The sequence below is a fragment of the Alternaria hordeiaustralica genome, assembly GCF_023758085.1.
Source record: "Alternaria hordeiaustralica strain BMP 2776 chromosome Unknown scaffold_45, whole genome shotgun sequence".
In the NCBI taxonomy this organism is placed as follows: Eukaryota; Fungi; Ascomycota; class Dothideomycetes; order Pleosporales; family Pleosporaceae; genus Alternaria; species Alternaria hordeiaustralica.
This window is the reverse complement of record NW_026056817.1, coordinates 171,119-186,427: the sequence shown is the minus strand read 5'-3', so window position 1 is coordinate 186,427 and position 15,309 is coordinate 171,119. Positions and strand designations below refer to the sequence as shown.

Below are 15,309 nucleotides of genomic sequence, written 5' to 3'. Positions count from 1 at the left end.
ATACTTAATAGTATATTAGTTAAAATAACTCTAGATATTATTATATACTAATTTAATAAAATATAATAAGTATATTTAGTAGAACCTTAATAGATAGAATAGCTAGTAAGATATTAGTATATATTAACTTTAAAAAATCTAGAGATTAGTTAGCTCTAGAGTTTACTAAAGTGCTAGAAGGCTAGAGTGCTAGAGCGCTAGAGCGCTAGAGCGCTAGAGCGTCTGTGCGCAGCCTATGCGCGCGCTAGATTAGTGCCTTAGCAGATTAGTTAAGAATTGTTCCTAGAACAATCTTTTTAAAACAACAACAATACTACTCTACTATACTACCTACACTACTAACTAAGCTACTAAATCTTACGCTACCTACTACGCTAAATTATAGCCTACTAAGTTATAGGTATACTTTGTAGTAATGTATAAAACGTTCTAGAATTATTTATTAATTAATTCTAATAAATTTTAGCCCGCGTTTAAGTAATTCCTATAGCTTAACTAGCTACTGTTTAGTTACTTAGCCTTTACTATAAATGCGCAAGGTTAGCCTATTATCTATATAGGTTAGCTGTACTACATAATTAATATTAGTAGTAGCCTTTACAGAGTATAAATTATTCTTTAATTATTTTCTAAACAATTCTAACTATTCTTTTAGAGAAAGTTTACTAGCCGCGCCTCTCTTAAAAACTACCTACTTACTACTTATAGATTAATTATAGCTATAGCTAGGCAGGTTAGTATACCTTCTAACTAGCTAATTTAGCTTAAATTAGGTAAGTTTAAATTGTTTTTTAATTGTTTCTAAATTAATTCTGCTTAGTTTTTTATACTTAGATTATAGCTAACTACAATATAATTGCTAACCTCTCTTCCTCTATTACTAAAGAGAATTTAGATTAATTCTTAAACAATTTAGACAAAGAAGAAGAAGAAGAAAAAGAAGATAAGAAAGAAGAAAAAGAGCAGAAACAAGAAGATAAGGGCGCTATCTCTAGCTAAGAGAAAGAAGAGAAGAAGAATAATAGCTCTTCTTAGAATGCTATTTAGCTTAATAAAGATTAAACTTAGGTAAATTATTTCTTAAACGTTTTTAGATTATTTCTAACTAATATAGCTTAATTACAACCTTATAATAGATTATATCTAGAACTATTTCTTTAACCTAGATAATAAATTTAACCTCTCTTACTAAGAGTGCAACGTAGAAGGCCTTAACACTAAAAACCTAGAGAGTAAGCTTTATTTAAATTATTTCTTAAACGTTTCTTAATTAATTCTAACAAAATTTAAACTATACTTTCTTCTATAATAAGTTTACTACATGTACTTCTTAGCAGTTCTTCTACAACCTTTCTAGAGAGACTTCTAAGCCTAAGAGCCTAGCTACTTCTTCTAAGTCTAATAGTAATAAGAATTAAAACTATAGTAGAATTGTTTATAGAACAATTAAGAAATAATTTAAGAATAAATAGATATACAAAATAAATTTAATAAAACTATAACTTTAATTATATTCTCTATAAGTTTTAAAAAGTAGAGGTATTGTAACACTATTAATAAAGGCAACAAGCTATATTTTAGTAAGTAAAATATATATTAATTAAAGTTTAAACAGCAAAAAGAAGCTTATATTTAAATCTTCTGCTTTAGCAGAATTTACATAGCAAAGGCTTGTTATTTTTAAGTAGTAGGTAGTAAACTAATTAGAAATTAATTTTACTCTTTTTCTATTTTTTTTGCTTATTTAAAGATGCAAAGCGTAGCACCTCTAATAAGAGTTTAGTAGAGAGAGTAGCTAGTTAGACAGCAGGTTAAATTAGCTCTAGATTAATTAGAGAACAATTCTAAAGTTTATTTTAAATCTACTTCTTAGTAATAGTATTCTCTTCTACTACTCTAGAGTTATTATAGCGCTTTATTACCTCTTAAAAGAAGTAATAGGTAGCGTAGTACGTCTATAGAAGCATTACGCTAGCAGAATTTAGCGTAATAGAGTACTAGAGGTAGGTTTTACAAATATATTTAACAAGGTTTAATCTTTTCTTATAGCGCTACTAAAATTAGTTTAGAATTAATCTACAAAGAGTTCTAGGTAACTATTAGACTTATACTATAGAGACTTAAGAAGCTTTTATTATACTTTGCGCAATAGAAGAGTTCTTTATAGAAGATAATATATCTTTCCTCTAAGTTCTTAAGGTTAAACTCTATAAAGCTACGTAGAAGTATAGTAAGAGTAGTATATTAGGCATACGCAGGCTAGAATAGTTAGCAATTAATTTAGAATTAGTTAGGCAGAGACAAACCTTATTAGAAAGAACTCTACTTGCTATATTTAATGTAAAAAAGATAGAATTAGAGAGTAAGGCAAGTTTTAGTAGATTTTATCTAGCGCTAAAAACTCTTTAATTATACTAACTATTCTAAGACTAGTCTAGTTTTCTCTTAACTAGTTCTAGATTAATTTACGCTAGAGGCAAACCTATAGCTCTCTTTCTTAGAGCTCTAACTTAGCCTTCTTAGTTTAGATTTAAAGCAACCTTCTTTCTTATTAAAGTTTTACCTTTTTACGCTCTCTTTTAAGCTTACGCTTCTCTTCTTCTAAGTCTATATCTAGGTTAGAGCGTTCTCTGCGTAAATTAGTTCTAAATTAATCTAGAAATAGTTACACTTATAGAGCTAGCGATAAATTAGCTCTAAGAGAGAATAAGGCTAAAGGTAATAACTAGAATGTCTATATACGCGAGCGCTGCGCTACTAGCTAGAAGCTTAGACACTAGTAAGATTGCTATCTTAATAGCCTAGGTAATTTAAGTAATTTAAAAATATTATCTTCCTCTTTATTCTCTTTCTCTTATTTCTTACGCCTTAAATAGTTTAGAATTAATCTATGCATAGACAACTAAACACTTACTCTTTTCTTACCTTATATTATTGTAAAAGCAGCTACTTAGGCTTAAATTTTGCCTTAATTTATGCCTAACACTATACTTTTTACAGATCTTATATTTCTACATATTTTATAGGTCTATCTATATAGCGCTATATAAAATTAGTTATAAAACAATTTAGAACTAATTTAATATATAGTCTAATGCTAACTAGAAGCTTATGTCTTAGGCTAGTGCAATAGCTCTTTATATATGCTTATTCTACAGTATTTGTATAGAATTCTAGCATATTCTAGGTAGCCTTAGATATACTACTATAGTATATATTTAATTCTGTAGTAATAACAGAGTTCTTCTTGTTTTTTACCTATTCTTTAGCTATAGGTGTTAAAGCATTTTCTTAGAATAGTTTAAAAACGTTCTAGAATTAATTTAGACTACTTACTAATAAGCAGATTATATAACTTAAAATACTTAGCCTAGCTTACTATAGTAAGTAGCGCCTTTATTCTACTCTACAAAGAATCTTTAATATATAGTATACTAGAATAAGCCTTATTAATAGTGTAAAGAAAGTAAATAATGCAGAATCTTACATAGTAGCTAAAGTAGTACTTCTAGTCTCTATTAAGCTAGTTAAGGCTAGTAAGGTACCTTCTAAATTCTAAGCTAAAATAAGCGTAGATTAATTATAAATTAATTTAACTTACTAGCTATCTACTTAGTATCTATGTTAACAGTAATACTATAGAAACTACGTGCGTAGAGATACTACTATTATACTAGCTAACCTAAACGCTTCTTAACAGTCTAGAAGAAGGTAGTAAATACCTTTTAGTATATCTTAGAGAACTTAGCGTTAGTAGTAAGGCGCCTAAATATAACAACTGCGTAGATTAGTTATAGATTAATTTAGAAGCAATTTACATACTCTTTTTATAGCCTTTTAGCATAGTAGTAAAAAAAATTTCTCTCTAACTATTGCAGTAGCGCTTAAAAAACATATCTACCTAGAAGGTCTCTTATTTTATAAGCAGTTTAGCTTACTTATTCTACACTTAGATAATAATATAGCCTCTACTAGCTAGTAAGATTTAGCAAATATATGCCTGCGTAGATTAATTTAGAAACGTTTAGAAAACATTTTAGATAGCGCTTATAGTAGTAGAGTTAGAATAGTTTACTCTCCTCTTAAAAAGAACTCTCTCTAGGCTAGCACCTAGAGAAAATGTAATTAACCTTTAGGTAGTAGCTATTCTTATAAGGCAGTCTTTGTTTGCCTAAGCAGTATAGAGTTTCTTAATTAATAAAACCTTACGCTGCCTTAAGTAGAAGGCAAACTAGTTAGACTATAAAAAGGTAGCTAGAATAGTTTAGAAACAATTTAAAATTAATATCTACAAAATAGCTTATATCTTGTAGTATTTAGCATTAATATTAATTAGAATATATAAACTATATTCTTAACTAATTCTATATCTAGCTACTAAGGTAAAGAGAGTATATACTAGTGTATACTAGTTAAAACTACTATAAAGTATAGAACCTGCTTAAAATATAGGGAGATAATAATATTAATTACTATATTATAGTCTTGTAGAACAAGTTTACCTTAACTCTAGATATAGTTAGTACCTAAAACAGTTTAGAATTAATCTAGAAACATTCTTTAAGAACTTACTATAGTCTTTTAGGTATAAGATTTAGAGCTTAACTATATTATAGTCTTTATAAAAGCCTTCTACTCTACTATCTAAAAGGGCTTATAGGTAGGTAATATTAATTCTTAGTAGCACTCTCTAGATATAGTGCTCTATATTACCTAGAGCGCAATTACTATAGGTAATAAACTAAGAGGCAGGCTCTATTACTTGCTAGAATTAGTTAGAAATTATTCTAGAAATAGTTTAACTGCATATACTATTAATTCTGCCTAAAATAACTCTAGACTATAGAAACCCTCTCTATTAGTACAAATACTATCTCTAAACTAACGCTAAAGCCTATTAAAGTAGCTTCTAGCCTTTCTTCTCTCTTTATTCTACTTAATTTAGCCTATAGACGTCTTTATCTACCTAAGTATCTTATATAGGCCTTTATCTACCTATAAGTAGGTAAAATTCTGTAATTAATTCTAAATATGTTTATACGTCTTAACACTAGAGCACTTAAAAACCTATCTTAAGGTAGTTAAATTTAAGAAGAGGCTAAAAGTCTTCTTCTTTTCTACTTTACTAGCTCTATAGTATTAAAACTACTTATACTAGATTAGTTCTAAATTAATCTAGAAATAGTCTGCGTAGGCTACTTACACTTTTAGTATCTTATAATACCTTCTTAACTAAAGAATATTACCTATTTACTTTTAAAACTTAAATAATATAGGTATAGCCTCTAGAGTTTGTACTAGAGTATTAGAGTAGATATATAGTGTACTTAATAACTCTAGCCTCTAAGAGAGGCGCGCTGCTATTCCTAGAAGTAAGTTAAACTATACTCTAGTTTAAATAAGTCTAGAATTATTCTAGAATTAATTTAACTACACACTTTAATCTAGTCTTTAATACTACTATTATTACTCTTACTAGAGCTAGATAAATATAGGTTAAATTCTTTATAAATATCTAGGTCTAATGCGTTAAGGTTAAGAAATTTAGACTTAGCGTTAAATATAAGCAAAGAAGGCTCTATATTATAATATAAGTGCAATTTAGTCTAAATTAATTTAGAATAAATCTAAGAATTGTTTAAATTAAAAATTTTATTACTAAGTGCGCTAATTCTCTTAGGTAGTATAACGCTAGCATGCTATATTTTAAAAATTACCTATTTGCGTTAGCGCATGCTATGTCTTGGCGCGCCCTTAGTTAGATAGACTGTATGCACATACACCTGCTGTTTGCAGTGACATGCTGGTGAATCTAGAAGTGGAGAAGGGGCTAAGCAAATAGGGTTAGGCTCGAATGCAGGGATCGTCATCGCCCTAGCTCCTTCCAAAAGTTCGCGACCATGGCATTTGACGCGCGAACACATGCGCCTCAACACGCCATCATGAGGCTTCGACTGACGGTCCAGCGGAATGGCCTGCCTGCCGCCAACATACTCTGGAGCGTACCTGAGACGAACAGCACGCAGGCATACACCATTACGCGTCTGCTCGAGGATGTCAACCACATTATCCCGCTAGAGGCCGAGCACTGGGGCCTGGAGCACTATGTCGTCGAGGTAGGCGGCTTCGAGTGCCTGCACTTTATGCCCGTCACGAATGCGCTCAAAGAAGACGATCATGTTTCGTATGTGATTCTAGAATCTCTAGTCTAACATCTGCTAACAGCCTACCAGCATCCGCCCACTTATGACGGCCGAAGTGCGCGCGCGCACCCTCACTGGCCGTGATCAAATATCAGACGGAGGCCAACATCTCGTCGATGGCGTCCCCTTCGGTCGACCCTACCTGCGACAACCAAATCGACCTGCTGTTCGCATACCTCCGCGCAAACGACGCCGACTAGACGATGGGCAGTCCGACGACGATACTGAAGCTGTGGGGCTTCTAACGGAGCATGGAGAACCATCGGAAGCGCGCGACGATGTTGCGACGCTGTGTGGTCACAAAGGGTCGGGAAATAAAGCATCAAGGGCGCAACGGGCAGTCAAGTCGGTGCAGTTCGAGCAGCCCGAAATTGATGATTCGGACGACAGCGAGGAAGATGATGATGACTTTGCACCCGAAGAAGCAGAGGAGGAGGCGTCCTCTTCAGACGACTCGGACTCGGACTCAGACTCAGACTCAGATTCAGAGGCAGACGCAGACGCAACGGCAAAGGCAAATTCGGACGCGTCGTCTAGCGCTTCAGATACCTCGGATTCAGATTCAGAGACAGACACCTCAAGCGATTCCGACTCCGACTCCGACGATAGCGACGCAAGCTCCCCGCCCGATGTCTTGTCTTCCAAAGACGGTCGCAAGACCAAAGCAGCCACAACGCATGTACCCCCCGGAGATGGACTCAAAGCTACAAAGCTGAGGAACTCGCGACGTACAAGAGCTAATCGTCTGCGTAGTCTCAAGGCGTCGGGCAAGCTTCCCGAAACCGCTACGTTCAGTGACCTGACCGCCTACGAAGACGGCAGGTATGGTCTGGATGAGGAGGAACCTCGACACACACAACCTTTTGCCAAATCCCAAGGTAAGAGAAAACGATTAGACGAAGATGAGCCGGCAGAGGAGGTCGCGGAAGACACAACAGAGCTGGAGCGAAGGAAACGGGACCTGATGGCGAGGTTCGGAGAAAGCACAGAAGCGACGGCACCAGCGGACGAGGCCATACAGCCAACGACTCCGGTCGTTGAGAAAGCCACTACTACCCTAGTGGAAGAAGAGCCACCAGCGAAGAAAGAGCCTACCTCCAGAAGACTGCGACCAGACACCCGCGCCATTGGTCGGATACTTGCTCGACAGGCTGGGCCTGTTCGGAAGACAAAAGCGAAGGCACCGACACCTGAGCCTGAAGAGTGGTCAAATCCCGACTTCTGGAAGACACGGATCAATCTCTCGGCGTTTGAATGCTGGGAAGAGGACTTTGAGCTCAGCGCCCCGCCCTTCCCGTTTCAGCAGCACTGGGACCCAGCCAGCAAGCTTATGCATGACAAGGCTAGGAAAAAGAAGCAAAAGAGGCGGAGTAACGTGCAGCAGGAGGCAACGCCAGTAGAAGAGGAGGAGGGGGAAGAGAAGATCATCTTAGACTACGACGATGCTCCCACAACGAACCCCGACTCTGAGTCCATCAACGCAGCCGTCGAGGACCAGCTGCGTCAAGACCTTGCAATGGCTGCGCAGTCTGATCTGCCACCACTTCCTGAAGACATGAGCACCCTGCCAGATCTCACGTCGTCCGACATGAAGGCTGGTGCTGTCATCGCCTGCAAATTCTTTACTGTGAATCCCGTCACTGTTACACCCGAGATTAGCGGATACAAGACAGCTACTGTAGAGCAAGAAGGCGACTCAGGCCCTGGCGCGGGTACGATCCAGCTCAAGATTGCTTTGCGCGATCTTCCAAAGAGGGAGAAGAAGTTTGACAGCAAAGGCAACCGCATCTACAACGCGGCCGACGCTCTCCTCATGGAAGAGGACGACGAGGATGAAGGCTTGTGGGAGGGCTCATTTGGCGAGCTACTTGAAGCGAAGCTTGTGAAGGCTGCATAAGTGATACCACGAGGTATGCGTCGTTGCTTGGTCGACCGTTCGTATGGTTATCGGCCACATGTAACACCCTCTATCTTGCTTCATCGTACATCTTTCAATATACCCAATTTCATCTACTTTTGACATTTGGGTAGGTGCACGGTCCGTGAATCCGAGTGTGGTGTCGCGAACTGGAGTTTGGTGAGGTTACCCCGCCGAACGTCATGCAAACCCCTCCAGGTCCAGAAGCTGCAGAGCTGACAGCCACCGGCACTACTCAATACCACGGGATAAGTTTCCCATGGCGAGCGTCTCATGTACACAGGGTCTTTGCCTGCGTTTGATGTTTTCTACGAGCCTTCGCCCGCGGTGTGACTTCCCTTCGGAGCAAGTTGCCCGCGCCCGCTATTCCTCGGCGCCCCCAATTCAGGGTCTTAGCCCCAAAATTGTAACTGCCGTGGCCCACTAGCTTCATGATTAGACGTGGACGGGTCGTTATGCGATGGAGAACCGACGAGGCCGTGTACGAATTTTCGGCAGATGCGTCCCGTCTCGTCATCTTATTGCTAAGCCTCTAGCCAAACTACAGCACCATTGTGTCTGACGGACAAACTATTGCATAGCAAAAACCACAATATCTCATGTAAGAGTTGATGCCGCGATAGTGCCACAGCATGCTAACCGTCGTACAGAACTAGACACAATGCCTCTTCCCACTGGTGTATATCGGGCCGACCACGTCGGCTCCTTCCTCCGCCCCAAAGCCGTCCTCGAAGCGCGTACAAAAGCAGCCAACGGTGAGATCACCGCCGACGAGCTCCGCAATGTCGAAGACGAACACATCAAATACGTCGCAAAGAAGCAAATAGAGAGCGGTCTCCGATCCATAACCGACGGCGAGTTCCGCCGCGCATACTTCCATCTCGACTTCCTCAAGCACGTCGAAGGTATCGAGGAGAAGGGTCAAGTGGGAAACATCAGGCACAAGGATGGCTTCTCGCCACCAACGCTGGTCGTGAAGGGAAAACTGGCCCACCCTGAGGCCATTCAGGTCAAGGACTTCCAGTTTCTCGAGCAAGCGATCAAGGAGAATGGCGGCAAGGCGAGCACAAAGGTGGCTATTCCATCGCCAACAATGGTGCACTTCCGTGGTGGACGCGCCTCGATCGACATCTCCGCATACCCCGACCTCGATGTCTTCTTCGAGGACCTCGCGCGCGTATACCAAGAGGAACTAGACAGCCTGTACAAGGCTGGCTGCCGCTTCGTCCAACTCGACGACACCAACCTGGCCTACCTATGCGACCCCGATATGCGCAAAGCCGCCGAGCAAGAACGCAACGAAGACCTCAGCACCCTCCCCCGCAAATACGCCGAGCTCATCAACAAGGCCATCGAGAAGCGACCTGCAGACATGAAGATCGGCATCCACCTCTGCCGTGGCAACTACCGCTCCAAGTGGTTCGCCTCTGGCGGCTACGAGCCCGTCTCAGAAGTTCTCTTCAAGGAACTCAACGTTGACGCCTACTTCCTCGAGTACGACGATGCGCGATCTGGCGACTTCTCCCCGCTGCGTCATTTGCCTGAGCACAAGGTCGTTGTGCTCGGTGTCATGAGCAGCAAGAAGAACACCCTCGACGACAAGGAGGAGATCATCAAGAGGCTACATGAGGCGGCTAAGATTGCCCCCAAGGGTCTCGATCAGCTTTGCGTCAGCCACCAGTGTGGATTCAGCTCCACAGCTGAGGGTAACGAGTTGACGGAGGAGGAGCAATGGGCTAAGGTCAAGCTGAGTGTAGAGATTGCCAAGCAGGTCTGGGGCGATGACATTAGCAAGTAAGAAGAGTCTTGTTTCGGTTGGGGGAGTTTGCGGTGCTGGTACTGAGATGAAAGCATGAGTACGGTGTTGTGTAAAAGTGGTCTGATCAGGTCTCAACGGCTGATCCATGTATGTATTATGAAGTAACGGTTCAACCCCAGTGAGATCAAATGTATCAAATATAACAACATTGCCGCGTCATCACATGCCAGTAACATAATGAACAACTGAAACCAGGCGGCCTTTTGCTCTACAGTTCACAGATCTCGTGTTGAGCGTTTTACTCAACAGTGTGGTCTTGCTACCTAAACCACAAGCTTTCATGGATGTTGCCTCTGATGTTTCAGTTCCCTTCTAGCTCTACAGCATAACTCTGTATATCGCTCTTATAAATTTCTTTGAGCATTTCCGGGATATCAAAGAAACAGACCTCGAAGTACTTCGGACCACGATACTCCTGTTCTCTGTGCACGCGACAGACGTGAAATTGCGTTATCAGAGCATCGAGTAGCACGTTGATATTGTCATGGTAGGCTCCTTTTCTGCCCTTGTTTGCGTGGCCGTCACGGCAAGCGTGGGGAAGTACGGCTGGTTTGAGAGGCCCATGTTTCTGGTAATTTCGACCGAGGTAGACATGCCAGAGCGGTAGCTTCCTCAATCTCTGGTATATCGACTTCCACGATCCGTCCGTTAAGGTCGCTTCCGTTGCCTCGAACCACACCAATTTCTCGGCGCGCTTGAGAAATCCTCGGAGTCGGCTACCACTTAGGTAGAGGTCGGAAAGCTCTAGAGATTGCAAATGCTCGTACGAGCGGGCCATCATATATGTAGAGAAGAGACTTTCGCAGCCATGGCATATCCGAAGCTCTGGAACTCCGTTGCATCCCAGGAGTTGTAGGCGCTCAACACTAGTAGTGGCAGCAACAACTTCTAATACATCGGGATGGACCGGGCGCACATTCTTGATGTGAGCTCCAACTTCGCGACTCTTCGCAACATCTTTGCCGTATGCATTTGGTGTTAAGAAGACAGCTTTCATGATCCAAGGTCGAAATTCTGACAACGAGTCTGCAAACAGCCCCCATCCGGGCTTCTGAGAGTTCTCCAGCCAGAGGTAGACATAGGCGATCTTCTCTAGAAACTGCGAAAGTTGCAGTGCTCGTAGCACAGTTGTCTGTTCACTGACAATATGAGTCCCAAAGGGTAGCTCTAGCTCGATGAAAGAGTCCGCGTCTTGGTGTTGTCGGAAACATTGGGCGAGCATGTGGGCAGCTTCATCAGACCTCACAAAGCTGTACTCGCCCTCGTGTAGCAGATACCATTCGTAGTCGCTTATTGTCTTGGGTTTTTTGAGCGGGCATACAGTCATGCGCAACATTCGGTTGCGAAAGGCGGGGATACGGGACAAGTGTAGGAAGAGAGCAAGCGACGACGGCTCGAGATAAAAGCGGCATTCCTGGAGGCCGTACCGAATGCTTGCGTCGAATTCGGTCCTAGCGTAGATGGCTTTGCATGTCGATCGCAGCGATCCAAAGTCTCTGTTCTTGTATGAATACTTGTTGTTGTTGGTACCCGACGCTCGTCCGAGGAAGCGACATACTCGACTGAGGAGCTCTACTGGAAGCTCGATCAAATCCATTTTGTCTTTTCACTGGTGGTCTGATCAGACGATTGCCTATATGGTCTCCAGAGGGTAAGTCAAATGATGCTAGGTTGAGGGATCGATATATGTTGACCGAACGTAGAGAGCCAGGATTGCTGTAGTCTAGAGGTCAAAAGCTACCGCTGCCTAGATGATAAAGCCTGTCCGTGCACCAACGATGACTACATGATTTGGTCAGACCACCAGTGAATATTGTCGACTATCCTGCAGTTGCTCTACGAGCTACGGTTATGAGAATGTAGCCTGCGCTCTCGTATCTGTCTGCTAGCCGCGCACTGGTAACAGTACGCGAGCATGTATTGAAAGAATACGACTGAACCTAGAGAATACGCATTGTGTTCTTTGGGTGAATGTACAGAGGAATGAAGAAGGGAAGGAGCAGTCAAGGAGACAAGAAGGGATGATGTCACCACGCTAGGCCAGAAGAGAGTGTCGCTCTTTCTTCAATTGCACTTGAGCAGGCATTCCACCCACAAACTACTCCAAACATCACCGAGACTAGATATGAAGACTTTGTTTATCGGTGCTTGTTTCGCTGGCTTCTCTTCAAGGACCCATGGCCCGAAGGATGTGTCCACCCGTCTCCCGGCGCTAATATCGACGTCAGCAGCCAGCCGTCCCGCAAGTGCGCTGACGCTTGCTGAGTAATAAACATAGAGAGATGTACCCGAGATGAGAGGTGTTAGAAGAGCGCTAGTGACAAGTTCCTACGACTTATACGCAGAGGCAATGAATAGATGTAAAACACTCATATCGTGATGGTGGACTTTTGGACGAAAGTGACTTTACATTGACTATGCAATCGACCGTAAAGCGCAGCTGTCAAACAGAAACATGGCCAACCATGTGGTAATGAATGTCCTGAGACGTTCTAAGGTTTTACAAATACTGCCCATCGTCCTCGACACTCCTCCCCCACTCCATCCACAGACATCGTTCAGCTCCGAGAGCTTTCCGCCTGGTGATCTTTGGGCTGAAAGCCTATCTAAGCAGCAGCAACCATCTCGCGGCGCGCGAACCTGAGGTTCCGCTTGGTGATACCGGTGGCAATGCCTTGGTACTGGTTGATGCAAACAGTAAGAGTTCCGGAAAGGGCACCTGCTTCATCCTTGAAGTCTGCGGCGCGGGCCTCGAAGGTATCAATCAACATGAAGGCAATCGTCTGCGAAAGGCTGTTAGCGAGCAGACTCAAGGAATTACGTTCGAGTTCAACAGATAGTATCGGAGCGGGCGCTGGGCGTGAAAACTACAAGAGAAGAAAGACTTACATCAACGACCTTCTCGATCTGCCTGAGTACAGCCGCAACGGGCGCACCGACGAAAGGGACAGTACTGAACAAACCGGCCTTGCCAATGAGGATGTTGAGCAGCGCTTGATGAACTCGGACAAACTGTTTCTCGTCGTAAGCAACATGAATATCTGTGGAACAGATGGTACTCACTTCGCGGAAGGCTTCGAAGACGGCATCAGTAGAAGCGCCTGCGGGCTCTTTGGGCATGCCCTGCATCTGAGCGATGGCGGTGGTGGCGGTAGTTACAATGTCTGCGAAGCCCCTAATGATCTCGGGGAATGGTCCCTGACCGACGAGCAGCAGTTGTCCACTGATAACGGTGACGCTTTTGGCCGGCGCCTGAAGCGCCATGCTCTTCGTCGTAATAGATTTAATGTTGGTGACAACCTCAGCAGGCGTGATTGCAGCGGAGATGGGCACGGAGAAGGCCAAGGCGGCGGTGAAGAAGTTGCGGAATGAGACCATGATTGCGGTGGGAAGAAGCTGTGAAAGCGGTTGTTGGTGGTAGATGGTAGAAGTGAGGAGTGATGATTGCAGATGAAGGTGTGCGATACCTTCTTTTCATGGGAGACTGCGGTGTCTTTATACCCGACGTGCGATGTAGCCAAGCTCGAGTCAACGGAGCAAATGCCTCCCGTAGTCCTGAACGACAACTAGGTTCGCTGATCCTCCTGGACACCGCGTTGAAATGCCAATCAAGCCCATAACCCAGAAGGTGGGTGGTGTAGCGTACGCTACTATCGAAAGAACAAAGTTCAATGACAGGTGAGGCTATGCACTACAACCCACTTTGCCTTGACCGAACACACGCAGATGTTTGCATGTAGGCCTCTGAATCAGTTGACAAAACGTTCTTGGACGTTGATCCTAAAAGATCATTGATCGGAGTATGGCATGAGTTGACATGTTTTATCGCATCATATTGAAGCAGCTTTCAACTATCGTCGGTAACCACTCTGCTCTCAGTATTGTGGTTGATGTTACCTCACAGTGATTATCGACAGGGTCTACCAAACTCGTCTCTGGCAGAGAGATCTGCCATAATCCATCGCCGAGTGGGGCTTTTGCGGCTGAATCTGCACATGGCATTGCGATCATCGATTCCCACTACTCTCGTCTAATACATGATCAACAATTTACTCCCAGTGAATCAAGAGACGCCGTATTGGGTAGAGAGCACTAACCGATCTCAGGGCTAAGGGGCTCAAGTCACTTCCCAACTTGTAGGGTGAGCTCAGACTACCCCGATCGCTTCACCGCGCCAAGATTAGCCTTGCAGTAGCATAGTAGATCGCTACCTTCTGTGAACAAGGCTTCTTGTCGACGTGCCCGAGTTCAGCTGAGGTTGTTCAGTTAGTAGCTCTTTGTTGGCAAGCGGCGCCCCACTGGAAAGGGTGTAGTGTAGTAGCGGTATCTACGGGTCGGCGATCCTTCTGCGGGCGTAGCCGTCGAACATCAGTGCGATGATGCAGCCGCCCGAACATGCAGAAGCAGGCACCTACGATCGTCCAGTCAGAAATCCCAGCAACGAAGTAGGGTCGCCGAGCCTTATGCAGATCTGCTTTTTCCATGTCCGGAGCGGCCGCAACCAATGCCAAGTCACGTGGAGGCCTTTGTTGCCCCTCGTGTAGATGGCAATCTAGTCTCATAATGTACAACGGCATGCAGGTGACTACCTGGAAAAGGGAAATGCGACATGTTCGCTGCGTGGCGCGGTCCGCCAAAAGCAACACAAAGGGTCCGGCTGATGTGTTGTTGTTTCTTTTGTCCAAGTCAGGGCTCGGAATAATGCCGAGCCCGCTGAGTCGCGGACGCTCGCCGACACTAGCCGTACAGACAGCTCCTATACTTTGGCGAGGAGCTAGCTCCTGTGCTCTCATGGTAGCTCAACTTCGGCGACTTCGCTGCACAATTTCTGCTGATTTGTAGCGACCGGAATACTCAACACATGTCGATTAGGAAATGAGAGACATGGTATTAAGAGTGAATGACCAGATAGGTATAAATCGGCCGATCCTTCCCAGATAGCTACGTCAGCTCAAAGTTTAGTGAGATCGTACCTTAGGCCAACACCATTAGCCGCAAAAACCACCGGTATATTGCCGGCGTACTTGATGTGATGCCAGCTTGTGCTTACCCACCAACTAATTGCAGAGGCGCATTTGCTGCGGGTATTCACTCGCGACCGTTGTGACCAACCCTGTAAGCTACCAAACTTCTAAATAGCCTCCATGAACAAAGCAACGAGAACGAAAAAGCATGTTGGCAATTTACACCAGTAGAAAGCACGATGCCGGGTGTTCCGTACTGTCTGCACTGCAATGTAACTTGCGCGTGCCTAGGCTGAAGGCTTTGGCACAGAACGCTAAACTCCACATCCTGACGCCACTGGGCAGAACTCACTTTGATGTTGTACTGAGTCGGGCTCAATACGCTGATTGATTCTTACTGGCTTC

General features: G+C 43.3%; 4 protein-coding genes across 4 annotated transcripts; 2 read left to right on the top strand and 2 right to left on the bottom strand.

Moving 5' to 3' along the window:
* Positions 1-5,942: 5,942 nt before the first annotated feature.
* J4E84_010757 (uncharacterized protein) lies at positions 5,943-8,100 on the top strand (the record flags this gene model as incomplete). Its single annotated transcript, XM_049393312.1, has 2 exons — positions 5,943-6,184; positions 6,234-8,100. 2 exons carry the CDS (start codon positions 5,943-5,945, stop codon positions 8,098-8,100), a joined length of 2,109 nt encoding a protein of 702 aa, XP_049239036.1.
* Positions 8,101-8,782: 682 nt separating this feature from the next.
* J4E84_010756 (uncharacterized protein) lies at positions 8,783-9,919 on the top strand (the record flags this gene model as incomplete). The annotated part of the gene is made up of 1 exon (XM_049393311.1): positions 8,783-9,919. The coding sequence occupies one exon, from the start codon at positions 8,783-8,785 to the stop codon at positions 9,917-9,919; it is 1,137 nt and encodes a 378-aa protein (XP_049239035.1).
* A 322-nt stretch (positions 9,920-10,241) lies between these two features.
* On the bottom strand, positions 10,242-11,267 carry J4E84_010755 (uncharacterized protein; the record flags this gene model as incomplete). The annotated part of the gene is made up of 2 exons (XM_049393310.1): positions 10,242-11,237; positions 11,262-11,267. The coding sequence occupies 2 exons, from the start codon at positions 11,265-11,267 to the stop codon at positions 10,242-10,244; spliced, it is 1,002 nt and encodes a 333-aa protein (XP_049239034.1).
* Positions 11,268-12,546: 1,279 nt separating this feature from the next.
* Positions 12,547-13,318, bottom strand: J4E84_010754 (uncharacterized protein; the record flags this gene model as incomplete). Its single annotated transcript, XM_049393309.1, has 2 exons — positions 12,547-12,723; positions 12,830-13,318. 2 exons carry the CDS (start codon positions 13,316-13,318, stop codon positions 12,547-12,549), a joined length of 666 nt encoding a protein of 221 aa, XP_049239033.1.
* Between the last annotated feature and the right edge of the window lie 1,991 nt (positions 13,319-15,309).